Consider the following 27,683-nt stretch of genomic DNA (forward strand, 5'->3'; position numbering starts at 1 on the left):
TACATCCTAGAATACTTAAGGAGCTGGCTGAAGAGATCTCTGACCCATTAGCAATCATCTTTGAGAACTCATGGAGGACTGGAGAGATACCTGATGACTGGAAAAGCCAAATATAGTACCTATCTATAAAAAGAGGAATAAGTACAACTCAGGGAATTCTAGACCAGTCAGCTTAACTTTGGTACCCAGAAAGATAATGGAGCAAATAATCAAATCAATTTATTTGTAAGCACCTAGAAGAAAATAAAGGCAAAGTAACAGTTAACATGGATTTGTCAAGAACAAATTATGTCAAACCAACCTAATATCCTTCTTTGACAGATTAACAAGGCTTGTGGATGAGGGAGGGGAGGGGGGTGAAGCAGTAGATGTCACGTACAGTATCTCGACTTTAGTAATGCTTTTCATACTGTCTCACATGACCCTCTCACATCTATGATTCTAAGATTCTGTGCCCTGTTTCCCCCCACTTTTCACTTTATGGCAATTTATACCCCTGGGGCATAGAGAGGGAGCACTGCCTATGCTGCCCAAACACAGGAATTGCTGCTTTCCGTGGACTTAGTTCTGCCTCAGTGCAGGGGACTAGACTGAAATCCCTTCTAGTCATATATTTCTATGCTTTCTATGATTAAGAAAACATCCCAAAGAAATGCCAAGATTGTGCTACATCTCTTATACCTTCTCACCCACTTACTATAAAAGAGTTAAAAAACTGCTGTCTTTCAGAGAAAGGGCAATGTTAGTTTAAAATATACAGTACTGAGCTATTAATAAGGAAAAGGTTGAGATGTAAGTGATCACAACTTCTTGGTAGATACTTGTGTATTTGATAATTTATTGTATCATTGCAGTATGTATTATTTCCATTAAATTTTTATATTTAAAATGTGAGACAAGATAGGTGAGGTAATATATTTTATAGGACCAACTTCAGTTGGTGAGAGAGAGAATTTTTCGAGCTTACCCAGAGCTCTTCTTCAGGTCCGGGAAACATACTCAGTGTCACAGCTAAATAAAATTTACCTCCCAGGCTAATCTTTTGAAAGTGTTGTACAGGTTTCCTTTGAAATCCTCAAAGAAAACCTTCAAAACATCTTCAAAAGACAAGCCTAGGACAGTAGTTCTCAAACTTTTGTACCGGTGACCCCTTTCACATAGCAAGCCTCTGAGTGAGACCCCCCCCCCAATAAATTAAAAACAAACACTTTTTTATATAAAACACCATTATAAATGCTGGAGGCAAAGTCCCCAGTTTGAGAACCACTGGCTTAGGAGGTTAATTCATAACTTTGCTAGACACTAACAAACATGGACTGAATGGAGAGACTGGATTTATGGCTTATTACAACAGTCTACAGTCCACTAAACCCATCCCACAGCTTCGCCCTACCCCAAATGACGGGAGAGGTGTTAACAGGCCACTTAACACACATTTCAAGGGGCCATTCAAGGTGAACTACTTCTGCTAAACAATCTGTTCTACCTTGTATTTTGCTGTGATGCTCTGAGTACGGGCAAGTCTACACTACAAAATTAAGTCAACTTAAGTTACATTGATGTACAGCGCCTGCAGTAATTAAATTGATTTTGCACGTCCACACTAGCTCCTTCTGTCAGTGGTGCGCCTCCTCACTAGGAGCTCTTGCACCAATTTAACTGTCAGTGTGGGGCACTGACAGCCCGAGCTCTGGTGTGGTGGGGCTCTGGCTGTCTGGCACCAGGGACTGACAGCTAGAACAGTCTGATGTAAGCAATGCAGTGTCTACATTACACTGTTAGTGACCTAACTACATCAACCCAAGTACTATGCTTCTCATGGAGGTGGAGTTATTAATTCAGTGTAGTGGGAGACTTTCATCGGTGGGAGCAACACTGCAGTGTAGATGCTTACAGAGTTAGGTCAATGTAATTTTAGTGTAGACCAAGCATGCATTTACTAGACCTGAAGAAGAGCTCTGTGTAAGCTCAAAAGCTGGTCTCTCTCATCAGCAGACATCAGTCCAACAAAAGATATTACCTCACCCACTTTGTCTCTCTAGTATCCTGGGACCAACTTGACTACAACAACATATTTAAAATGTTACATGTAAAAAACATCCTAGCTGCTGCCACATAATGACAGACATTTTTTTAACAACCATATGCCATTAGATTATGAATTATGTATTATTAAAGCTAAATTTTACATAAGCTGTACTTTTGACATAGTGACCCGTCCCCCTGAAACATGTAAATTGTTGTGACCTGGTTGTAGTTTTTCCACATCTATCAGAAATGCTTACTAAATAAATGACTACCCTTATGAAACAGATTATAAAAAACAAACTGTAAATTATTTAGTGCATATTCCATCTATGCCGATTGGGATGATTATTTTTGTAAATTAAGAACGCTGGTAACACTGTCCATCACACTGAGTGTTGGACTGGGAACTACTGCTGCTACTGATCTGCCGTGTCTCCTTGGTCTCTGTCTCAGCCTGCCCACCTGCCAAATGGGGATAAGTGTACCTACCTAGCAGAAGTACTGTGAAGATGAATTCATGTCTGTTTATAAAGAGAGTACAAAGCTATGTAAAATGGTAAAACGTCTTCCACGTGAGTGAGGGAAAGGGAGGTATAAAACCTTGCCATTATATAATCAGTTATTCATCCGGTTTGGGGGGAAAAAAAACAGCTATTTCCAGAGAGTAGAAATATTGCTGTGACAACTCTAAGAACCTGCAAGGATATACTTAGAAAATAATCTGTAAACTATACAAACAAACATGCAAACTTCCACTTTCACAAAACTAAATTAACTAGGCCAATGTTGGTCCATTTTTTTTTCCTTTATCCACTGTTTAAATCACCTACATTAAGAGGAAAAATATGAATGCACAGAGAAGGCAATATAAGCAAAATGCAAAAGGAACTCTGTACTTGTATTGCAATTTGCATTTTAATTATTGTAAATTCATGTAGTTTACTGAAATAACCCTCTTAGCTTCTAGTGCTTTTCCCCATAATACCAAGTAACAGTCATCAGGAAATTAAGAGTTTAGAATACTTTAATAAAGTTAAATTAAACTATTTGGCAGACAAATGACTAATATGGGACTAGATCTGCAGCTGCTCTGTGTATAAAACTTCCTCAGACATGAATAGGAGTTCCATACATGCAGCAGCTGCAAACTCAAGTGTCTGAACAGTGGCACTTAAGTTATGTTTTATAAAAACAAAGATTAACCTTATTCTTAATCATGAGTCACACTGCATTTAATGTACAGAAATTTGCATATTTAAGAGGTTAAGGGGGCAACATGGAGAGTCCCTATGCATAGGAATAACACAAGGGAGCCTATGGGAAAGAGTTTTAGACTGGGGTAAACCAACAGAAACTCTGAATCATGAACAAATAAAAGTTTAGTTCTAGGTTAAGTCTTCACGGGGGGGAGGAGGGGGAAGAAGAGGTGTTTTATTAATTTGGGGTAGCTAACTCAGATTACATTAGCAGTGCAGACAATGCAAATGGCATTTAACTAGGGTTAGCAGCTTGAGTTACAGCCTATACAATACCTGGGGTTGAATTCAAGCTGCCAACTTGAGTTATTAGTTGAAGTTGTGTCTTCACTACAATGTTAGCCCAAGTTAACAATACACGTGTGTGTGTGTGTGTATGCGTGCGCGTGCACATGCACAATAGAGACATACCCTTAGAAATTAAAAGGTTACATGTGCCAGAGAGCATCCAAGCTATGTCTACACAAGGATAAAAGACCCGCAGCACTACTGCAGCTGGCCTGCATCAGTTGACTTGGGCTTGAGGGGCTCGGGCTGCAGGGCTGAAAAATCGTTGTATAGTTTCAGGTTTGGGCTGGAGCTCGAGCTCTGGGACCCTCCACCCTCGCAGGGTCCCACAGCTTGGGTTCCAGCCCAAGCCCGAATGTCTATACAACAATTTTTCAGCCCGGCAGCCCAAGCCCCATGAGTTTGAGTCAGCTGACCAAGGCCAGCTGCAGGTTTTTTTAATCTCTGTGTAGACATACCCTCAGAGTCAAAAACTCACACAAATAATGCTATGTTGAATACTTATGACCTTCGGAGCATCCCAGTGTCAGAGGGCAAAGAACTCAATGGTATCAGGTAATGAGTTTCAGTTGGACTGACCAATTCAGTGTACCCCAACTCACTATGGTTATAATCTGTATCTGAAAAGATGCCATGTAAGATATCCTTGGAAAACTACTAACTCACAGATCATTAATATTCATGCATAATGGATACACAGAGTGTACATAAAAAGTTATGAATATATGCTGAAATTACGGAAGGCATGTCAGGGGAGTTGGTAAACAGGTCTGCCTAGATAAAGGAATATGTATTTGATTCTCTGACCAGCCAGTCTTCAGGCAAAGACAACAAAGGTCCATTTTTACAGATTAGGTAAACAAAACTATTAAGCTACCAACAAGTGGGGGAAGAAAGAATGTAGCGCTTCCTTTACTTGTCACCTTCTTCACAGTTTGAATAAACTTTACTTTGAGGGGTAACCTCAGAAGATTCCATTTCAAAGGCTTACTGATCTATAAAGGCAGGTGGGCTGAATCTCCAGTGATAAACAATTGAATCAACTGATTGTATACATTGTACAAGCGTATAAAATGAGGGTTTTTTTCTGGAAGCTAATGGCACAGTGGTGATCAATATCATTGTGAAAAGTACGTATTAATACTATATGAGAAATATGAATACTTAATGATATTACGCTTTAAAGTCTGTGGCCAAACAGGGAGAAACAGGTTCCCTCCCAGACAGGAGAGATGGCAGCTCTTTACCTATGTAAATTAAGCAACGTGTGACCAAAAACAATGGATGTCTCATTTACATAGAAATCAACAAGGGGATGAGAAGACACGGGAAGAAAAAACAGCAGGAGGTCATCCCGCCTCTTGAAACGAAGTTACTGAACTTTGGAAGATATAAGCAAAGACAGAAGTCATCTTTGGCATCCATCTCAAGACAGACACAAGGGAACAGAGCTCTTGCAACCTAAGAAAGATGGGTCCCTTCAATCAAAGGAATGGGGTTTGAAGTCTCTGGAATCTGAACATAGGTGAGAAGCATGCTTTGGCAAAGATCTTTCACCCTCTGTGGAAGGTCCTGACTGAGGAGAAGCTAGCCATGGCTGGGAAGAATGAAGACTGGTCAGAGAAACCATCTTGAACAAAGCCTGTACCATGCTAGATTAAGTTTTAGATTTTTAGATGTGTGTTTTCACATTTATTTGCTTGTAACCCTATATTTATTCCTTTTACTTGGCATCCCTTATCTATGTTCTATTGTTAATGAATTTGTTTTATTTTTACTATAAAGCAATTCAGTGCTGTGTTTAAAGGGAAGGGTATATTAACCCCAGTTAATAAGCTGTGATGTGCTTTTTGTCTCTTTACAAGAACAAATGAACCATATTATTTGAGGACAGGGAGTGTGTTGGGGTCACCGTGCTGGTTGTAACCAAGCCAGAGTAGGGCTGTAGATTGTTTGCTGGGGTCAGAGTTGCTGAACTAGTGCTGTCTAGCACAGTGGTCTCCAAAGTGGGGTGCGCACGCAAGAGGATCCTTAGGGGTGCGCGGCAGGAGGAGGGTTTTTTGTTTTTCTTCGTCCGAGCGGCGCTTTTTTTCTTTTTTTGCGCTTCGGTAGTTCGGGCGGGAGTCCGAGCGGCAGCTGCTTCTTCTTTTTTTTGCTTTGGCAAAAATGGTAGAGCCGGCGCGGCAGGGGGTGCGTGCTCAAATTTTTTACCGATAGGGGGTGCGTGCTCAAATTTTTTACCGATAGGGGGTGCGCGATCAAAAAAGCTTGGAGACCACTGGTCTAGCACACAGACCCTTCAGGGTGTGAGCTGCATGCTTGTAGGCTGGGTGTGAGCATTGTAAGGCAGGTTGCAGGGCAAGTCGTGACCACCCCTCCTTGGTCTAGATTGCCTCCCCAAGACTCATGGACTACAGGATTTTAAATACAAATACCTAAAATGAACTGATTTATACACTGAATGTAATGCAATGAGTGCAATATGAATAACGTGCTCATTAAATATGGCTTAAATACAAGACCTATCAAACCACATTCAGCCTCTATCAAAGAGCAGTTAGCCTCAGGCAGAAAAGTGAAATAACATACTGCAATTATTAATTATAATCCTGTCAGTGAGGCAAATTTGTTGGAACGTTTGTAAACAACTTCCCAGCTCTGGGGGGATGCTATTGCAATGTCTTGCCTATTGCAAACTACAGTCAAAGTTTCTCTACACCACCTTTAATCACAAACATAGTTAAATATATAAGATTTTTAAGAGTTTGATTCCTGAAAATCTTTTCACACATTGTCTACTGCTTGTACTTTTTTCATCATTTGTTCCTGAAAAGCTGACATTGATCAAGTTGCAACTGCAATCACAATTATATAGAGAGATATCCCCAGTGCATAGTGTTATAGACAGATATAAGGACGGTAATTATGAACTACTGTCAGATGGTAAAATGTATGTATTGATATGCTGAAATGTGAAAAGGTAATTATGAGAGAGTCAATGGTTTATCTGAGATTTTCAAAACCTTAGGGAACCAATGATCTTATATTAGCAGTATATTCGCTACTCAGTGTGCACAAGTAACTCACACCAATGCTAATGGGATTTATATCTGCATATGAAGAAGAAACCATATTACTTAATGCAAGATGTTTTACCTAATTATTTTACTAAACTTTGACTAAATTTAGTGAAATCTGCACACCCTTTTCTTTCTTTTAATAATTTTGTTACTTGCTGAATGTGGAACAGGTAGATGTATTCTATTATGTTTTGATTTCTTAATCATCAGTCGATTTGTCCACTGAAAAGCTTTTTTGCTACAGAAATTATCTGAAACTGTCATACAGGTAGCAAAAGCTCATGATATATAAATGATATTGGTTTTTCACTTCAATCAGCTGTTAACCAGCTGAGACAACCAACTGACAGATTTCCTTCCAGAAATGTAGTTTGTGCAACCAAACTCCATGGAATTAAACTTGGTGCCTAAAATAGCTGACTCTGTGAATCCTTGTTCCCTTCAAAATCATACAGACAGAATCACAGGATCTGTTATTCATGAGATTCTCTCTTCCTTACAAAGTGCTCAAAGAATGAAAACTTTGAGAACTACTGTTTTCTGTGCTTATTCAGCCTTAAATAGAAATGCAATGGAGGAAGAAAGATGTATATTTTGTCACAATCACAAAGGCTAGACTTTCATCCATGATCAAACCCTTAGGCATTTCCCAGAGCTAGGGAACATAAATTCTCACTTTGGTGACTAGCTCAGTTTGTTTATTAATTCTTGACACAGAACAGAAACATCACACATCCTGAAATGAGGAGATACAGGAAACTGAACTTAAAGTATACACTTGCTGTTACAGCAACAATAGCCTTTCTGCTTAGAAGACAAATGCCAACATAACCTATACTCCCTGAAGTGCCAATGTTTTGGAGTTTTTAAAATTATCTTCTAAAAACATTAATATTAATCACAAGCCAAAAAACTAACTTACTCAAATATAGTCAGAAAGTAGTTTAATTTCAGGTTTATGATTGTGTTACAAATGCTCTGCAAGCCTCCCAACTAGAAGGTTGTGGGGTTTTTGTTTTGGTTTTGTATTTTTTTGTTTGAAAGAGTTACTTAATTTGTTTTCCTTTTCCTGGCCTGAAGACTCATTAAAATTTGGCTCCACTTAAACCCCAACATTATAAAATAGCAGAAAGTATAATTTCTGGTAATGTGAACATTTTTCATGATAATTTGTTTGATGTGATGGTAATCTGATTTAATGTCAAACCAACAAAACATCTAGAACAGTTACTTTCAAACGAAACCTTTTGTGTGGACCACACACATACAACCCACCACTAACAGGATTTTAGCATGCAATTACACAAAACTAGTGGTAAACAGAACCCTGTAGAAAAAATATTGTGGCCTGAGAATCACAGCTGCATTTACCTTGGCACAATACAGATTTATATATTTAACAATATTTAGTGTGGCAAATACCCTCTTGGCTGGATAATTTCATCTCACCAAATTCTGCTGTTTTCAAGTAAACTCTCAGATCTTTATACCGAATTGAAAAACAGGTGAAACATCAAGATATGCATTCATATTGTACAGTAGCTGGGATTTCATAAAATACTTTTCAACGTGATCTAAACTGAATAGAAAAACACAAATCTCAACATTTTAGGATGAGTACTTGATTTAAAGATATTACAAAAACAACAACCAAGTATCCATGGAGGTCTTTGAGGAGGACAATCCCTTCACCAACCAATGACCTTCTAAGCATTTTCACTATTAAACACAGCAGCAGATCCATAAACCAAAGCATTTTTGCTCTCAACTGCTGAACCTGAACTGCCGTCTATAGCTATAAAATCCAAAGTGTTCTCAGTGTTCTCCAAGGAGAAAAATGTTTACAGATAAAACAAAAACAAACTAACACTTTATCTCCTTCTGTCCCTGACCCTAAAAGACCCAAATGCTCAGACAATGAGAAACCAACTAGGCTGATGCGTTTTTGTTAGTGGAAAACATGCTCACCGAAAGATAACTGCTAGCATCCACGTTGTCTGTGATGGTCTGACGTTCTCCCCGCTGGTTAATCTTCCTAAACCTTCGTCGAGACTGCCTGAGGGGAACTTCTCTTTGCAGGATATTCTCTTCATTGTCTTTGGAATTCTCCACCTGAAACACATGTTCAGGATCTTGGTTAAACATCCAATTCTTCCATATTATTGAAAGTCGGTGGAGTCTTATTAAGCTCATGAGGAAGGCATTAACATTAGCTAAGAACAGTTAAGTCTTTCTTAGGAAACAGACTACACAAATTTCTTAAGCAAATGCTACGTGTCTTGAAATTATGTTATTACAATGAGCTGGAGGCCACAGTTTCCTTCCAGGAAACAGTGTTTAAAAAAAAAAAGTCCGCCCCCCCCCCCCCCCCCTCCCCACACACACACGCATACATATCCTTTAGACAAAATCACTTACAAGTAGTAAAGACTTCTCGTTGCACTTACACATACTAAACCATAACAATTAAAATAATTATATATTGCTCAGTTCAAGGGGCATCATCAACTCAAAAAAATACATTTGAAAATTTTTAACTCCCTATGGTTACAAGGTTGCTCATTAAAACATGTTGGCTTGTTTGTTTTAAATAATATAATATGATTTTACAAAGTCTTTGCAGTGTAGACGGGGTACATCATGCTCAAAAACGTGTTAGGATTGTCCATGACCAGCTAGGTCCTAGCCCATCCATCCAACAACTATCAGATCTCACCCTTTATTAATGACCACTTCACTGAACAAATATAAATCAACTTTAAAAAGAAATAAATAGAACTGCCGTGAGCGTTTCACAGTCAACTTTATTTGTGTATAAAAATTTTTAAAAAGCAGTGTATTTAAACATATGAACACAGGTAAACAATATTAAGTACTGTACTTGTATCTAGCTTGTTCCAATTCCTTCCCCCACCCCCCCTATAAGAGGCAGGCCCATCCTTCCACATTTCCTTCTGGTGTCTTGGAAAAACATATCACAGCAGGAAACAGAACAGACATGTATATACAAATAAGGCTACATCCACGCAAAGAATTCTTCTAACCGATCTTTAATACATAGCAGTTTCTACTTTCTTATTTCACATATTTAAAAGATTTAAATTTGGAAATTCAAAAACACAGCTATAAAAAATTCCTACTGAAACAGAGACTGGCAGCTTTATTGAATCTTAGCAGTCATCTCAGTATACCTTCGTAAATTTACTCAGGTTCAGAAGTGTACAAGGAGGAATGGAAACAAAAAAGAGACAAAGAGTTGGAAGACAGTAAATAAGCAAGTAACTAATAACACAGAAGTTATTCATGAATATGTTAAAACACAACTCACATTCTACATTAACTGAGGCAGCAGGTCTCTATGTCAGGGGAGAGAATATAAATAATCCTTTACATTTTAAACTTTTTTTTTTTTTTAAATACGGAGAAAAAAATAACATCACTTGAAAACAGACAGTATAATTTCCTTTCTCGCAAGGCAATATACGAGACATTATGCTCATGACTGGTGAACTGACCAGGCGGACGCAAATCTGACATCACAGCTGGGAACAATACAAAAATTTCAACCTCACACCACACTGGTACCAAAAAGGAGGCCACTTAGCAGGTGACCCATTAGCATTTAACAATATTTCACAGGGATTTTATTATAGGTTTGCAAAGGCAGAGGTAAAAGACTAAAGCAAAAATTGGGTTTTTACTTAGTGATAAACAGACCCATGAAAGTGGCCATGGCCAAAATCCTGAAGTTTAGCTTCTTATAAAGTTGTCCTATTAAAGTAGCTAAAATAATTAACTAAACTTCATTTCATCTTACATGCGCACACACAAACACACAATATATGCAGTGCTTTACTAAATGTATTATATGCTTCTAGAGTCAGGAACGGCAGAAGCTTCCTAAAAGTGGGGGGGCCACCGGCGCCCGAAACCATGGCCTCGCCTCCCCACACCACCCCTTCCCGAGGCCCCGCCCCCATGCCGCCTCTTTCCCCCGAGGCCCAGCACTGCCTCTTTCCCCTGAGGCCATGCCCCCTGCTCACTCCTCTCCACCCTTTCCCTTACGTCCCATCACTCACCCTTACCACCAGTAAAAAGTGGTGCGACCATGACCCCCGGGGCCTTCCCTGTTCTGATGCCCTTGTCTAGAGTCCAATGAGCTGTTAAGTAGTTAGGACAAGGTGCTTAGCTTCGTTGCACAGACGACAATCGGAACTGAGGGTGTTCAGCACCTTGCAGGAGCAGACACAACAATATATAATTTTGACACGGAAGTTCACAACATGACTGACTGTTCCATTTTCAGAGAGCCTGAAGACTGTGGCAAAATAATTCTGTACTATACTGTGAGAGGAAGCTATTTTTCTTCCCTCATTCTAACTGAAAACTAAGCAAATTAGGCATGAAAATGTTTTTGCCTTCTGTTAAGAACTAATCAATCAACTGTTAGTGGAAACTAAGTAACTGAGGCACCTGCTTCCTTCAACTGAAAAGAAATACCAAAAAAGCTGGGAAGCCCTTTGTACTACAGCATATGTAAGCATCCTATTTTCTACAGAATTCTGATTCCCATCCCATCCAAAGCAGTAGAAGCCTCAAAACCTACAATAGTAGGCTATATTAAAGCAACCTTTATAGGTAGTTAGAGTTAATAAATGATCAATCAATTGTTGTAGAATCCAGCAAGTCAATAGATTGGTTATAACCATGACTTATAACCATCTACAACAGCTTCCACCAATGTGTTTATTATAGGCAGTGCAAGTAGTGATGCCTATAGTTAACATTGCCTGACACTTCCTAGTACAGGGGTCGGCAACCTTTCAGAAGTGGTGTGCGAGTCTTCATTTATTCACTCTAATTTAAGGTTTCGGGTGCCAGTAATATATTTGAATGGATTATAGAAGGTCTCTTTCTATAAGTCTATAATATATAACTAAACTATTGTTGTATGTAAAGTTTTTTAAAATGTTTAAGAAGCTTCATTTAAAATTAAATTAAAATGCAGAGCCCCCCAGACCAGGCCAGAACCCGGGCAGTGTGAGTGCCACTGAAAATCAGCTAGCGTGCCGCCTTCGGCACACGTGCCATAGGTTGCCTACCCCTGTCCTAATATATAAAGGCTGTGTTTTTGGGTGCTTATAACTTTGCTAAACTTAAACAGGCTGAAGTTTTCCGTACTGGATGTCTGCCTCAGACAGACTTTGTTTTAAAAATTTCTGCAAAAATGATTCAGCCATTTCTGAGAAAAAGGTTAGCAAAAAAAAAAAAAAACCACCATTGTTTTGCCCATGTTAAAAATGTCTTCCAAGAGTAGCTCTAGCAGGGACTTGAAATCTGGCAGTGGGATCACTGTGGTGTCAATAATACAACTTTTGCCATAAAATATCCCCAAATCTGGCCACGCTATAAACCTCTAAAAATCTCATATCGCACATGACCAGTAAAGACTTGTTAGAAGTTTGGCAGCTCAATTGTCCAAAGATTCCATCTATGCTGAACATGCTCCATTTCCTGATAGCTCCTATGGGAAGACCCGACCGCATATGCATCATCTCCACAGAGTGACTGAGCATGCTCCATCCTGGGGCTGCAGAGGTTTAGCAGGACTTTCCCTTGCAACTGCTTCTTCCACCTGTCTAGGGCCACTGTGGCACCAAGCACTGTAACTCGGGGCAGAGAGATTGTCTCTCCTGTGCTCTCAGAGTTCCTCCTGCTGATCCCAGGCAGTGTGTATTGGGGTGGGTAGGGAGGATTGAAGAGGAAAGGCTAGGAGCATGGAAGGTTGGGGAGACAGACACGGACAGAAGCAGAGGAATGGGGTAAGGGACAGGAGTGGGGTGCATAGACAGAGATGGGCACTGAGCAAGAGCTGGGGAGAGCGAAGGAAGAAGCAGCAGCAGGATAGGGAGGATGGGAATGGGCAGGAGCCAAGCTCCAGTGGAAAATATAGGATGTGATCATATAATTAAAGACTAACATTATACCTACAAAGAAGCTGATTAAAGTTGCACAGGCAAATTTAACTCTCAAATTTCCAAACTTTTGAGTGCTTGACTTTGCAACTTTAATGTCATTTTTGGGGATATAACAACCATTTATACAATACACACTCCTCATGTCTGTAAAATGCTTGTAACATCTATTAATCATTATCAACCATTTATAAATAAAACCTTAATACAAAGCATTACATAGACATTTATACCCTCCACTAGCTCCTGAGGACCAAAACTGATCTACGTCTCTCAAAAATTTGAGATGCATGTCTTTAAGAAAATTAAATTGCTGGAAAAAAAATCATGGAAGAGATTAAAGTAGGAAAAAAATTATACAAAATCCAAGAATATTTCTAGCAGGGACTGAAATTCAAGCCAACCTAACTCACTATAAATTTCTCTCTTTTTTCCCTCCTCTCTGTGGTGCTCTCAACAATTCATTCTTCAGGCCAGGCTCACAGCTGCCTGAGAGGAATTATACTATATATAGGAGCAGAAGGAGAAGCAAGTATTTTAGCAGAAAGGAGACCTAGCCTTTCCCATACCATTTCTCTAGTCAAAGGGGTGCTAAAATAAAATAAAATAACTCTACAAAGTGAATGGAAGCTCTTCCCCTATTTTTCTTGTTTGCGCTGACACACTTTTCACATCATATAAAGCACTGTTTGGCAAATATTGTCCATTAAAATACACTTGAAATGGTTTTGTAAAATTTGCCATTTTTCTCCATAAAATTACTATGCATGCCAGTGCTACAGGGTGAGCACAGCCAGTCCCTCATCAGCTCACTCCAACTTGACTTATTTGAAGGCAGGGAAGCAGCAGAGTGGCTTACTCAAACATCTCCAGGACAGGAAAGTTGCACACAAGAGAACAGTAAGAGTGCCAGGAGTGGGGAGGGTTTGAGGGATACTTCCCTAGCAAGGATGATCTCCCAGCAGACAGGCTCTGGGGGTTCCCACTGAGAAGAGTGGGACTGTCAAGAAGGACTAGAGTGGCTGTGCTGGCAGAGGGACTGAAGAGGACTGAGAAGGAGCATCGGTATGGCAGAAGACGCCAGAATATGGCATGGAGAGACTCCCAGCAGAGGCTGATGGAAGGTCCTGTTAGGAAGAGTAAGGACTTAAGAACTATATCCACTCAGTGTGGGAAGTGGATTATATTTGGGACTTTTTGTTATGGACTGAGTTGCACTATGATTTTATTAATAAACCAACCTCAAGGAAGGATATTATTGAAGCAAGACAGTCTGAAGTGGAATCCTTGGGTTACCTAAGAGGGGAAATAGAGGCAAGCACACGTATCCTGCTATGACCCACCTTAAGAGGGAACTCCAGATGGGACCACACTCTGATAGCTATTAGTAGCAATGCTTCCACCTTTTCTAAACATTAAATAACCATTCCTTTTGTGTGCTGTTTCTTAAAGAGTATGAGCTTCATCACTCCATAGAGATGTCAATCTGCCACTGTTGTAGATATTGGAATGCGCTCACTTGTCAAACCTGATGATGGGTATTGTGAGGAGAGGTGGAGGGGGGGGAATGGAGGAGAGATATAAGCCCTCATGCTTCATGCCATTAGCAACCTCTAATTGAGAGACATTAGGGAAAAACTTCCCATGTGGGCTGGTTATTCAAAATTATTCATTACAGGGTTTCATGCACCTTCCTCTGAAGCATCTGGTACTTGGAACACTAATGTGATCCTACATGGCAATTCTTATGTTCCTGTGAAAAGAATGAAGTGTTGGGGAGCCTTGAACATTCTCTATTCTCAAGAACAGAGAATCAGTTGTCTTTTGATTTCCAAAATGTGTAGCTCCACAGATGAATTGCCAACTGTCAAAGGATTAAAATACAGATACTGCAGACATGATACAGTGTTCCTGGGTAACAATATAGGTTCACTAAAATGGAAAGTTGAACCCAGCACTAAGTAAAATATATTTTGAAAACAGCTGAAAATACAGAGGATCACAGCACAGAGCCTCTAACATGCCTATTCTAGAGGATGACTTTTTGACCCAGAGGTGGCTATAAATTTCTAGGATTAGGACATCAAAATTTAGGAGAAAATGCCTTTTTGACATAATTAGGTAGGAATAAATCAAAGAATATTGTCACACTGATGTATAGGTCAGACAGAACAGAAATAATATGGGTCTGCGGTTAGCATGTGGTAACTTCTATAAAAAGCTTTGAGTCTTGTGATATATTAGATGTGTTTTTGAAAAGTAGACCGACTCTCACAATGAGCCAGTTTTCCAAGTAAGATGAGGATGATAAACCAAAGGGAGTTAGATCACCATTATTCTCAATAGATATCATGTGATCCAACTTTAACCTAAACATGCTGAGCGGACACAAAAGATGATGAAAAAGAGTAGGTCACAGGCATACATCAAAGCAGGAAATGTATGCGACAGCAAACTATTAAAAATACAAATGAAAGGCTCATATTTTTAAAACACATCTTTGTTTTTTAAATTACACTATCTTGTAGCCATATCATTCTTTTAATGAATCATGCCTTCTTCTCTACAAAATACATATCAACATCCATGCCTTATGTGGAATAAGAAAGCAGTAGCATGAACTAGATGATGCAAGAATAATGCTTTTATAAATACACTGCTACTAGATGTATTACAATTGAAAATTACATTTCCTAACCACCAGTTGAAAGTACAGAAACAGTAGACTAGAAAACTAATTATGTCACTGGTCAGATATTTTCCCGCACAAACAAAGAGCAATATTGCTATCAGTATGAAGAACATGGAATCTTCTGTACAGTACAGGTGTCTTCCTATCAATACCTCTTTGTACAATTAACCTAACTTTTTCTTCCACCATAATCACACAAAATTAAAGCAATTAAATAGTACAGAGGAAATCTCTCAGCATTTAAAAGAAAGGGAATATATACCTAATTTAAACACTTACAAATATATTAAAATAGCTATTAAAAGAATAGCTATACTGAAATGCTAAATTTTAAGAGGACTGGTAATATAATTTTGTATTATGCAGTGGCATCAGTAACACTGGTGCTTAGGCACAATATAAAACAATGTTCATATGCTTATTTCTCAAGAACCTTAGAGTAATCAGCTGGAAATTGAGAAAACTTGTCAATATACAAATCTGACAAGAAACAATAAATTTGTTATCTTTACACACCCACACCCATGCGTGCGCCTGCTCCCTTAAACTGCAAGAGAATTTAAAATAATACATTTTTAATTAATTAAAGAGACGCTCATTTGAACTGAGGAAAATTCTTTGAATCAGGTAGAGAGAACCTACAACGATTTGACCATTTAAATCTTAGACAATACTTTTCTGAAAAGAGGTTATTTTCCTCAATAAGTTTCAAATGATACTGTTTTTAGAAAATGGAAAAGACGGTTACTCACCGTTGTAACTGTTGTTCTTCGAGATGTGTTGCTCATATCCATTCCATTAGGTGTGCGCGCGCCGCGTGCACGATCGTCGGAAGATTTTTACCCTAGCAACACCGGCGGGTCGGCTGTGGAGCCCCCTAGAGTGGCGCCTTCATGGCGCTGAATATATACCCCAGCCGACCCGGCGCCCCCTCAGTTCCTTCTTGCCGGCTACTCCGACAGTGGGGACGGGGGGCGGGTTTGGAATGGATATGAGCAACACATCTCGAAGAACAACAGTTACAACGGTGAGTAACCGTCTTTTCTTCTTCGAGTGCTTGCTCATATCCATTCCATTAGGTGACTCCCAAGCCCAACTTATGTGGTGGGGTCGGAGTGAGACATTGCTGTGTGCAAAACCGCAGACCCGAAAGCAGCATCTTCCCTGGACTGCTGCACTAGTGCATAGTGAGCTGTAAACGTGTGGACTGATGACCAAACCGCCGCTCTACAAATGTCCTGTATCGGAACATGTGCCAGGAAAGCAGTCGAGGAGGCTTGGGCCCTCGTGGAGTGAGCGGTGAGGTGGGGTGCTGAGACACCTGCCAGGTCATAGCAAGTCCGGATGCAAGACGTAATCCAGGAGGATAGGCGTTGTGAGGAGACCGGTGAGCCTTTCATTCGGTCGGCTACTGCAACGAAGAGTTGCGTCGTCTTTCTAAAGTGCTTTGTGCGGTCAATATAGAAGGCCAGGGCCCTGCGTACGTCCAGGGAATGCAAACGTTGATCCTGGCGAGTAGCATGTGGTTTGGGATAAAAGACCGGGAGAAATATGTCCTGGTTGATATGAAAAGGAGAAACCACCTTAGGGAGAAAGGCAGGATGTGGACGAAGCTGCACTTTATCCTTATGGAAAACTGTATAAGGGGGCTCAGAGGTAAGTGCCCTGAGTTCAGAAACGCGCCTTGCTGAGGTGATGGCTACGAGGAAGGCTGTCTTCCAGGATAGATACAGAAGTGAACAGGTGGCCAGTGGCTCGAATGGAGGACCTGTGAGCTTGGAGAGAACCAGGTTGAGGTCCCACGTCGGGACGGGCTGACGTTGTTGAGGGTACGTCCGGTCTAAGCCCTTGAGGAATCTAATGACCATCGGGTTAGAGAATACCGAGGACGCGAGTTCCCCTGGGTGAAAGGCCGATATAGCGGCCAGGTGAACTCTAATTGAAGATATCGCCAACCCCTGTTGTTTTAGGGAGAGGAGATAGTCCAAAATGAGAGGAATGGGTGTATGCAACGGGGATGTGGCTCGTTGTTCGCACCAACAGGAGAACCGCTTCCACTTGGCCAGGTACGTGGTCCGTGTTGAGGGCTTCCTACTGCTCAGTAGAATCTGTTGTACCGAGTGCGAGCATTGCTGCTCTGCCTGGGTGAACCATGGAGCAGCCACGCCGTGAGGTGGAGTGATTGCAGGTCGGGGTGACGCAACCGGCCGTGGTCCTGAGAGATGAGATCCGGACACAACGGAAGCGGGATCGGTGTCTGAACCGAGAGCTCCAACAGTGTGGTGTACCAATGTTGTCTCGGCCACGCTGGAGCGATCAGAATTACCTGTGCCTGGTCTCTGCGCAGTTTGAGCAGAACCTTGTGGACCAGAGGAAACGGAGGGAAGGCATAAAACAGGTGGTCTTTCCAGGGAAGTAGAAAGGCATCCGAGAGGGAGCCCGGAGCTCGACGTTGTAGGGAGCAGAACACATGGCACTTCCTGTTGTCTCGGGATGCAAACAGGTCTATCTGGGGAAACCCCCACTTCTGGAAGATGGAATGTATGATGTCCGGACGGATAGACCACTCGTGCGTCTGGAAGGACCTGCTGAGTCGGTCCGCTAGAGTGTTCTGGACTCCAGGGAGGAACGATGCCGTGAGATGGATTGAGTGGGCGATGCAGAAGTCCCACAGGTGAATGGCCTCTTGGCATAGAATTGACGAACGTGCTCCTCCTTGCTTGTTGATGTAAAACATGGCCGTGGTGTTGTCGATGAGAACTAACACACAGCGGCCACGTAGGAGATTGAGGAATGCCTGGCACGCCAGGCGTACCGCCATCAGTTCCCGAACATTGATGTGCAGGGCTAACTGGGATGCAGTCCACAGGCCTTGGGTATGGTGTTCGTTGAGATGGGCGCCCCAACCCAGAGATGACGCGTCTGTGACCAGGTGCAGAGAGGGTTGTGGGGCGTGGAATGGCATCCCCTCGCAAACCACATTGTGATCTAGCCACCATGTGAGGGAGGTCAGGACCAAGTTCGGGACTGTGACCACCATGTTCAGGCTGTCCCGATGTGGACGGTATATTGATGACACCCAGGTTTGAAGCGGGCGAAGCCGAAGTCTGGCATGCCTGGTTACGTACGTGCAGGAAGCCATGTGACCCAGCAGGGTAAGGCACGACCTCACCGTGGTAGTTGGGAAGGCCTTGAGCCCTTGAATGAGGTTCGTGATGGTGCCAAAGCGGTTGTCTGGCAGGATGGCTTGTGCACGTCTGGAGTCTAGAACTGCGCCGATGAATTCTATTCTCTGGGTAGGCTCTAGAGTGGATTTGTCCTTGTTGAGTAGGATGCCCAACTCGTTGAATGTGTGCACTATCCTGTGGACGTGAGCTTGAACTTGCTCCTTGGTGCGACCGCGCACCAGCCAGTCGTCTAGGTACGGGAACACCTGTACCCCTTGCCGACGAAGGTACGCTGCCACGACAGCCATACATTTCGTGAACACTCTTGGGGCCGAGGATAGGCCGAAGGGAAGGACAGCAAATTGGTAGTGCACCGTGTTTACCACGAATCGCAGGAAGCGTCTGTGAGGCGGGTAAATTGCAATGTGAAAGTATGCGTCTTTCATGTCGAGGGCGGCGAACCAGTCTCCAGGATCGAGGGAAGGGATAATGGCCCCCAAAGAGACCATGCGGAACTTCAACTTTACTACGAATTTGTTGAGTCCGCGCAGGTCCAAGATGGGTCGCAGACCTCCTTTGGACTTGGGGATCAGGAAGTAACGGGAATAAAATCCCCTGCCCCTTAACTCTATCGGAACCTCCTCTATGGCCCCCATGGCCAGGAGTGTAGAAACCTCCTGAATAAGAAGTTGCTCGTGAGAAGGGTCCCTGAAGAGGGACGGGGAAGGGGGGGAGGAGGGGGGGATAGAAGAAAACTGGATAGCGTATCCCCTCTCCACCGTGCGGAGGACCCAACGGTCCGAAGTTATAAGGGACCAAGCACGGTGGAAGTGGGAGAGGCGATCCCGAAAAGAGGGGGCTGGATCCTGGGGGATGACTGGGGCGCCGTCCTCGACCGCACCTTCAAAAGTTCTGCCTGGGGCCTGAAGGCGGTCTAGGTGGCCCCTGGTTCTGGCCAGGTTGAGGGCCGGTCCACCTTCTTCTACCACCTCGCCCTCGCCTCCGGGCCGAGTCCTGTCTCTGACGAGGCGGGGGGGGGGTAGAAGCGCTGAGGCTGCGGCCTAAATGGCCTGCGCTGAGGGCCCACAACATGCATCCCCAGGGAGCGCATGATTGTTCTCGAGTCCTTGAGGCTCTGCAGGCGAGAGTCCGTCTTATCTGAGAACAATCCATGACCCTCAAAGGGCAGATCTTGTAGGGTTTGCTGCAGCTCCGGAGGCAAACCCGAAACCTGAAGCCAGGAGATCCTGCGCATAGCGATACCCGAAGCCAGGGTCCTCGCAGCTGAGTCTGCAATGTCCAAGGAGGCCTGCAAGGAGGTCCGAGCCACCTTCTTGCCCTCCTCTACCATGGCTCCAAACTCCTCCCTGGACTCTTGGGGAATCAACTCCTTAAACTTCCCCATAGAGTTCCAGGAGTTGAAATTGTAGCGGCTCAGTAGCGCTTGTTGGTTCGCCGCTCTAAGTTGTACCCTCCGGCTGAGTAAACCTTACGGCCAAACAGATCAAGCCGCTTAGCCTCTTTTGATTTAGGCGCTGCAGCCTGCTGGCCGTGGCGCTCTCGTGCATTCACTGATTCCACCACCAGTGAACACGGTTGGGGGTGGGTATACAAGTACCCATAGTCCTTAGACGGGACAAAGTATTTCCTTTCCACCCCTCTCGCTGTGGGTGGAATAGAGGCAGGAGTTTGCCATATCGTATCCGCATTCGTTTGGATCATGCGGATCAAGGGTAACGCCACCCTCGATGGGGCATCCGCTCCAAGGATATTCACGATCGGGTCGTGCACCTCCACTATCTCCTCCGCCTGCAGGTCCATATTACGGGCCATCCTACGCAGGAGATCCTGGTGAGCCCGAAGATCTATCGGAGGGGGACCCGTACATGAAGTGCCCGCCACTGCCTCATCCGGAGAGGAGGAGGAGGATGCCTCCGGTGGTACTGGATCCAAGGGGGGGGCCTGATCCCCCTGCTCTTGGGCCGGAGCGTCACCTGCACTTGGGTCCATGGTGTCGGGTGGCGTGGACACAGAAGCCTCCACGCCTCCAGGCGGAGGCCGAGAGATGGTGGATTCTGGGGCCCTTCTGACCGAGTGACCCGAGCGAGAGGTCGATGGTATTGGAGCCCCTTGCTCCTGGTGGTACGCCCACGGGGTCCAAAACGACCAGTGAGATGGTCCATGAGAGTGGTCCTCTGCCATCTCCTGCCAATGGCCCAAGTCTTGTTCCTCGGCCTGCCCTTGAGGGGGGTATGCCGATCTCGACAGGTCCTCCGAGGAGCGAGACACCGATCTTGACGGCCATGGTGGTGCCGAGAGGGATGAAACGATTCCCGTGGGCTGCGGTGCCGCACGGTGCCGGTCCGGAGATGATCTATCTCTGCGCGGTGCCGGCGATCGGTGCCGGGACCGCGACCGGTGCCGATGACCTCGTCGGTGCCGGGAGTCGGATCTGGACCTCGATGAGGACCTGGAGTATGCCCGGTGCCGGGAGCGGCCCCTCGACGTCGAGCGTCGACCGTAGCGGTGCCGAGAACTACGTCTCGACGTTGATCGGTGCCGACGATCATATCGGTGCCGAGACGTAGAGCGGTGCCGCGAAGAAGATCTTGGCCGCGAGTACGACCGGTGCCGAGACGATATTCGGTGCCGGGACTGCGAGCGGCGTGGGGACCTGCTTCGGGACCTGGATCGGTGCCGAGGATCCAGCCCTTGTGATGGAGGGCGCATCAAGGCAGGTTTCCCTCTCGACTGGACCGGGCGAGTCAACGGTGCAGTCGGTGCCGGTGGTTGAGGCAGTGCTGGCTCCGTGAGAGCTATTAAGTCTCTCGCCGCCGCGAAGGTCTCTGGAGTCGACGGGAGACACTGTATCACCGCCGGCCTCGGTGGAGACGCTATTTGCACCGGACTCGACGGCCTCGGCGCCGGAGTCGACGGTGCTGGAGGCGCCTGTTTTCGTTGCTCCACCGGTGGACGCGGCTCTACCCCCGGCACTGGGGGAGCCGGCGTCTTCGGCACGGATGTCCCCGTCTTATGGGCTTTTTTATGCCCTGGGGATAATGACCGGCGCCGAGGCACTTGCTGTGCTTGCGGTGCCGACGAGGTCCGGTGCCGGGGAGGCTTGTCTGACGCCACTCGCGTGGTCGTCATAGCCGGTGCCGCCGGGGCACTGCGCACCGAGGTGCTAGGCGCCGGAGCCTGGCCCGTAGAAGGAGTGTCCGGGCTAAGTGCCGCCTCCATCAGGAGTTGCCTGAGCCGAAAGTCCCGCTCCTTCTTGGTCCTTGGTTTGAAGGCCTTACAGATCTTGCATTTATCTGTTTGGTGGGACTCTCCCAGGCACTTCAAACAGGAGTCGTGCGGGTCGCTCGTGGGCATAGGCTTAGCGCAGGAGGCGCACTGCTTGAAGCCGGGAGCGTTGGGCATGAGCCCGGGCCCGCGGCCGGGGGAGAAAGGGGGAGACGACCCCCTTAACCCCCTGAACTACAATAACAACTAGAACAACTTTAAAACTATTTAACTATAAACACTAGAACTACAACTATAACTATAACTTCGAATGACTAAGTAAGCTAGGGAGAGTGGAGGACAGCTATGCCGCGCTCCACAGTTCCAACGACCGTCAGGGGCGGTAAGAAGGAACTGAGGGGGCGCCGGGTCGGCTGGGGTATATATTCAGCGCCATGAAGGCGCCACTCTAGGGGGCTCCACAGCCGACCCGCCGGTGTTGCTAGGATAAAAATCTTCCGACGATCGTGCACGCGGCGCGCGCACACCTAATGGAATGGATATGAGCAAGCACTCGAAGAAGAACAATAATTTTACCATTGAAACCAAACACACTGTAAGCTGAGATAATGCAGCATGCCTTACTGGACAATTAAATTGAGTTCTGAGTTCAATAAACCTCTTTCTAGGGGGGTGGTCTATTTCAATATTGCCTGCCCCCAAAAATCATGAGTCAGGACTCGGCCACTCCCACATTCATGAGCTTTTAAGAAAGACAAAAAACTTAAATCTTATCTTCTGATTTTTGATCTCTTCCTCCCCACTCCCAAATTGGCACCAATTTGGCCGTGATTGCAGGAGTTCGCCCTAATAGATACAACTGAAATCAAATTATGCAAATTTGTATAAAGCACTGCCTGAGGGTACAAAGGGCTTTCTAGCTTCTTCCAAAAAGCTAATGAAGTTGTCCTGTGCTTCACACTAATTAATTATGTGCCCCGGTATCTGCACATCAATTAATTTTATACTCTCATACCTGCATCAATTCTTCAGCGTCTGGCCCCACATCTACCCGTGGCATCCCAGCAGCTTCAGGGGCTCTTCACCCCATACCCTCTTACCTCCCAGAATTGGGACACATTTTGACAGATGCTTATATCCCAGGTAAATAGGAAACATCAGTTGCAACTGTTAAGCAAGTGTACCTCTATCTTCATTCTATATTTAGGGCTCAATTCAGACAGATGGGCTTGCATCTCTAAGCACAGCAACAGCATTTGGAAGATAGGACAGTGTTCATCTAAGTATCTGAGATTAGAGCAGAACCTTTACATTTTTTACTAAGTCAAAGTAAAAGAAAGCCACAGATAAACGTTGCTAATTTCTTTAGTTTACAAACACTAACAAGAGTGTGTGGATATTTATAGATACCAAAAATTAACCAGGCAATCTAGATTTTTGAGAATAAAAAATTGTCACCTTGAAAAAAATAATCTGCTATTGTTTTCCATCCCTGGAAGGTTGTGATGTAGAATATGCTGTTGAAGGAGCTTCCCCGGTCCTTATGAAGACAGGGTTTTGGATATACATTAATGGACCTCTGAGATGCTCCTAATTTTTCACCCTTCCCTTATTGAGGTCCTCTATCATGAACACAGGGGGAGGGACATGGTGGATCTTATTTCATAGTCTTAACTTATTTGACCAGATAAGCCACTGTTAATACAACATTAGGCAGCCTCTCTCTCACTACCAGGATATACGTCTGCCTCTGCAGCAGTCCATTAGCCTGAGAAGCAAGAAGCAATTTTTAGATGCTTCTAAAGTACACAGTCACAGTATTAGTCCTTATTTTCAGCGTGTAACAGAAAAGACTAGAATTACTGATTTAACAGTGTAGTCTCTAGTCAAAGATGTAATTTTATTGACTTAGTACTGACAGCTGCAGAGTTAGAAGTACCAGAGCATTTCTGTAAGGAGCAGCTTTTCCCATAAAGCATGATGTAAAGAGAAACTGACTAGGATCACATGATCTTACTCAATTTTACTCAACAGCCAGTGCTAGTAGGTAACATCCTTCTATTCACAAACACCATGCTGCTCTTGTGAAATCATCTGCTTGAACCTAAAGAAGAAAAAAGGAAGCGCCACGAATGAAAGGGGGGGAAGAGACTGCAATACATTTAGATCTGCTGCAACTTTTGGCTACGTCAATTAGGATATGATTAACACCATCAGTTTAACAATAAACAGGTCTATTTGTTAATCCAGTAAATCACCTAGTTTCCTAAATATGATTTGCCATGCCCATTCGTGTACGATCTGTTATCCTCATTAACTTAGCTTAGGCTGACCACATTTACAGCCTTTAAAACGGGTCCGTTCTCAGAGGAATCCCCTTAAGAAATTGATTTATATTCTAGGAAGAAGGAGGAGATAACAAGAGATGAGAAAATCTGTCAGCAAACCTATTAATAAACTATGCTGCACTTGTATGTGGAGAAGTGGCAAATACTTCTTGTTTTTATCTGGTCCTCATATAAAATGGGTGAACTGCTAAATTTGTAACTGAAAACAAAAAAAACAAAACTGAAAAACAAATTAAACATGAGAGAAAGTCAGGGAACTGAACTCAAGGCTCCTGTGAGGCTGTGAAGATAATTACTCATGTGTACACCACAAGCTTGTCCTTTTTTTTCCATTTTAAGTTCCATGTAGAAATGTGACAGGCTTTGTCGATTTAGTCAGTTATGTTTAGCTATAAAAGGTGAAAGCGAACATCGTGGAGAAGAAACAATGTGTTTTAGTAATTTGCTTGTCCTAGGTGGAAAATACACTGAAGTTCCAGAAAGGAATTTAAAAAACCCAGATATTTCACTGCACTGCCTAACTGGAATTTAAGAATACTTTTAGTTGTATACATACTATTAAACACAAATAGGTTAAAATACAGTACAGGAGTATAAAAATTATGTATTTCTCTCCAGTAACGTCTACAATGTGCTTGATGGTTACCAAATAACTAGACTGATTATATTTCTAGATATTAAATTAAAATATATTTATGGTATCATTGGTTCAATTACAAATAAGGGCATCAGTACTTCCTAAGGCTTGTACACCTACAAGTATTTTGACCAGAGATTATGTTCTGTGTCATTTTGCCAATCACATTGGTAGCTAGTGAGTCAGCAATTAGCATTTTAGGAAAACTCAAATAATATCATAGAATTTTTTTTCATGTCACAGAAATGAGTCATTTCCCACTTCAGAGAGTTCCTACATCAAAAAGGAGTTGCAACACAAAATGCATGCAATTTGTCCAGACAACAATGTACCAGGTTTACCAATGAAACTATGCATTAATACATTGTAAGAAAAAAATTGTTCCTAAATTACTTATAAAGAATGATCCAAATTCTTCTCTCAGTTAAATGAGTCTAAATCCACTGACCTAAATGGACTTTACCATGGACATTTACACAAAGCAGGATTTGGCCCAAGAACTCTCCTCAAAATGTCTGCTTCATTTAAAGGATCACAATTATTGTAAATATATAAAACCTAAAAATTATCAGAGAAATTAAATTTGGAAGTAGGATAGTCTATGACTGGGATATAGAGGTTCCAGGGAACTTCAGATCAGTTTTTACATTAGAACGGTATAAAAATCTGGCTCTGCCCACCAGCAGCAGTAGTTAACAGGCAAAAATTTGAAGTGGTAACGAGCAAAATAATGCCGGAGGCATTTCACATAGTATTTCTGTACACATCACCATCAAAACAGCCCGAAAGAGTCCAAGAAATCATGAACACCACCACCACAGCTAACACTTGTTCTTGAGAACATAAAGGACAATCATGAACTTACATGGCATTTTCTTACCTCAGAAATGTTGTGGAAGCGGCCCAAACTGTTCTACTTCTCAGCCCCGGCTTCCTTTTTTCTTGTTATACTACTAATGCCAGTCACCCGTTAAATGCCTGTTATATTGCTGCTTAAAGTGACAGTAATCTTAAAAGTCATGCTTCTGTCCGAAAACTTTCTACCTACTATTTTTACTTTTAACATCTAACATTCACTATAAATGAAACAGAAAGACTATTTTATCTAGTGCTTGATTCATAGATTCTAGGACTGGAAGGGACCTCAAGAGGTCATCGAGTCCAGTCCCCTGCCCGCATGGCAGGACCAAATACTGTCTAGACCATCCCTGATAGACATTTATCTAACCTACTCTTAAATATCTTCAGAGATGGAGATTCCACAATCTCCCCAGGCAATTTATTCCAGTGTTTAACCACCCTGACAGTTAGGAACTTTTTCCTAATGTCCAACCTAGACCTCCCTTGCTGCAGTTTAAACCCATTGCTTCTTGTTCTATCCTTAGAGGCTAAGGTGAACAAGTTTTCTCCCTCCTCCTTATGACACCCTTTTAGATACCTGAAAAACTGAAGACTGCTTTAAAAACGTAATTGTGACTTTTGTCATTGTTATGACTTAAATTCATCTGTATGTTAAAAAACTAACACACACCAGTTTTCTCCCTACTACTATTACTAACCCCTTCACTGAATTAGACTGTGAGCTCTTTGGGGCAATAACTCTGTAATCTTACTTGTACTCTCAGGCACGTAGTACACATTTGGGCACTGTAAAACAAGCAGCCACCACTACAAGCTATATTTCAATGAAAACTTTAAATTCTGCCTCAAGGTATTAAGGGGAAATGTTCCCTCTTTAGTAATTTCCTTTCTTCAGTGTTTGGATTATAGTTCATCCCCCTCATCATATGGAGATAGGATCTTAGCTTTCTAATAATGTCACAGACACACCCAGCAGCAGGAGCTGGGGACAAGGGTGACATTAGCCCTGAAGTGAGTTTCTGCTCCAAATGACACATCAGGCTCTATGTTTGTGTCTCAAGGATTCCAGATCAAATTTTCTCAGTTCAAAAGTAAAATGATGATTACCCTAACTGTCATTATAGCAAACTCACAGGAGATCTGAGAGCCAACACCTTCCACTCGGCCTACTGCTCACTCACTCTCTCTGTTCTATTTAGAGGAAGTGGCTATCTTTTTAGGAGGCTGGGGAGGGGGAAAAGGGAGAAGAAATGTTCTTGGGTTGAGGACTTCTGCGCATGGAGAAGGGCTGGGTCCAATCTGTGCTTTCCCAAGGGCCTTCCTCTTTGACAAACTGGTGTTAAAACCCTCTCCCTGCCAGCCTGTTTTTCAGTGCCAGAGTTCAGTCCCGACACTGAAGCAGAAGGGTCCTCAAAAAAGTCAGACACCTTCTGAGCCCTTGACAGGGGCCTGGCACCTTTGTCACAGTCAGTCATGATGGATGCCAGCTAGGGAAGTTTGGTGCATGGGGTTGTGGGCATATACGCTGTTCATACCTCATATCAACTATCAACTATCAACGCTGCTTCAGTCAATAACATGCCACCGGGCTTCCTAGGCCTTTAAAGCTTGCTTCAGCCAAGCTACCACAAGGATTCTTTCTCCAGCTGGTGAAGGATGCAACAACTGAAGACAGACTAGCTAGACCCTCAAATTTGAGGTGTAATGTCATCAAAAGACTTCATGAACTGCCTCCATCTGCTCTTAGGGAGAAACTATACCCCAAGTGTCTGTGCTGGTACAGACTATCAAATAGAGAATGTTAAAATCAGATAAGCGACAGACAGAAGCCAAATATTACTGGGCAACTGACACGTTGTTCTTTACTGCTCAGATACTGACCTTTGTCAGTATAGTCATTTCAAACAGGGCTTCTAAACTGTCACTATGAGTTTAACTTAAACATGTTTACCAACAAGGGAAGCTGGATTGGAAAGCTAGGCCTTGGCTACACTGGTGCTGTACAGCACTGCAACTTGCTGCGCTCAGGGGTGTGAAAACACCCTCCTCCTCCCCCCCCGCCCCAAGCGCAGCGAGTGCAGCGCTGTACAGCGCCAGTGTAATCA

The 27,683-nt window shown here is 43.4% G+C and overlaps 1 protein-coding gene across 11 annotated transcripts in view; it reads right to left on the reverse strand.

Moving 5' to 3' along the window:
• The window catches only part of RAPGEF6 (Rap guanine nucleotide exchange factor 6), a 226,793-nt gene that overhangs the window by 126,867 nt on the left and 72,243 nt on the right, over positions 1 to 27,683 (reverse strand). For all 11 annotated transcript variants that reach the window (XR_004646762.1, XR_004646763.1, XM_034778388.1 and 8 more), the window contains exon 6: positions 8,621 to 8,764. Coding sequence is in view for 9 of the 11 variants with exons in the window: in XM_034778388.1 (XP_034634279.1) it covers positions 8,621 to 8,764 (144 nt within the window). In the remaining 2 variants the exon portion in view is untranslated. The remainder of the gene's footprint in view (positions 1 to 8,620; positions 8,765 to 27,683) is intronic.

Source organism: Trachemys scripta, chromosome 8, assembly GCF_013100865.1.
Source record: "Trachemys scripta elegans isolate TJP31775 chromosome 8, CAS_Tse_1.0, whole genome shotgun sequence".
Taxonomy (NCBI): Eukaryota; Metazoa; Chordata; order Testudines; family Emydidae; genus Trachemys; species Trachemys scripta.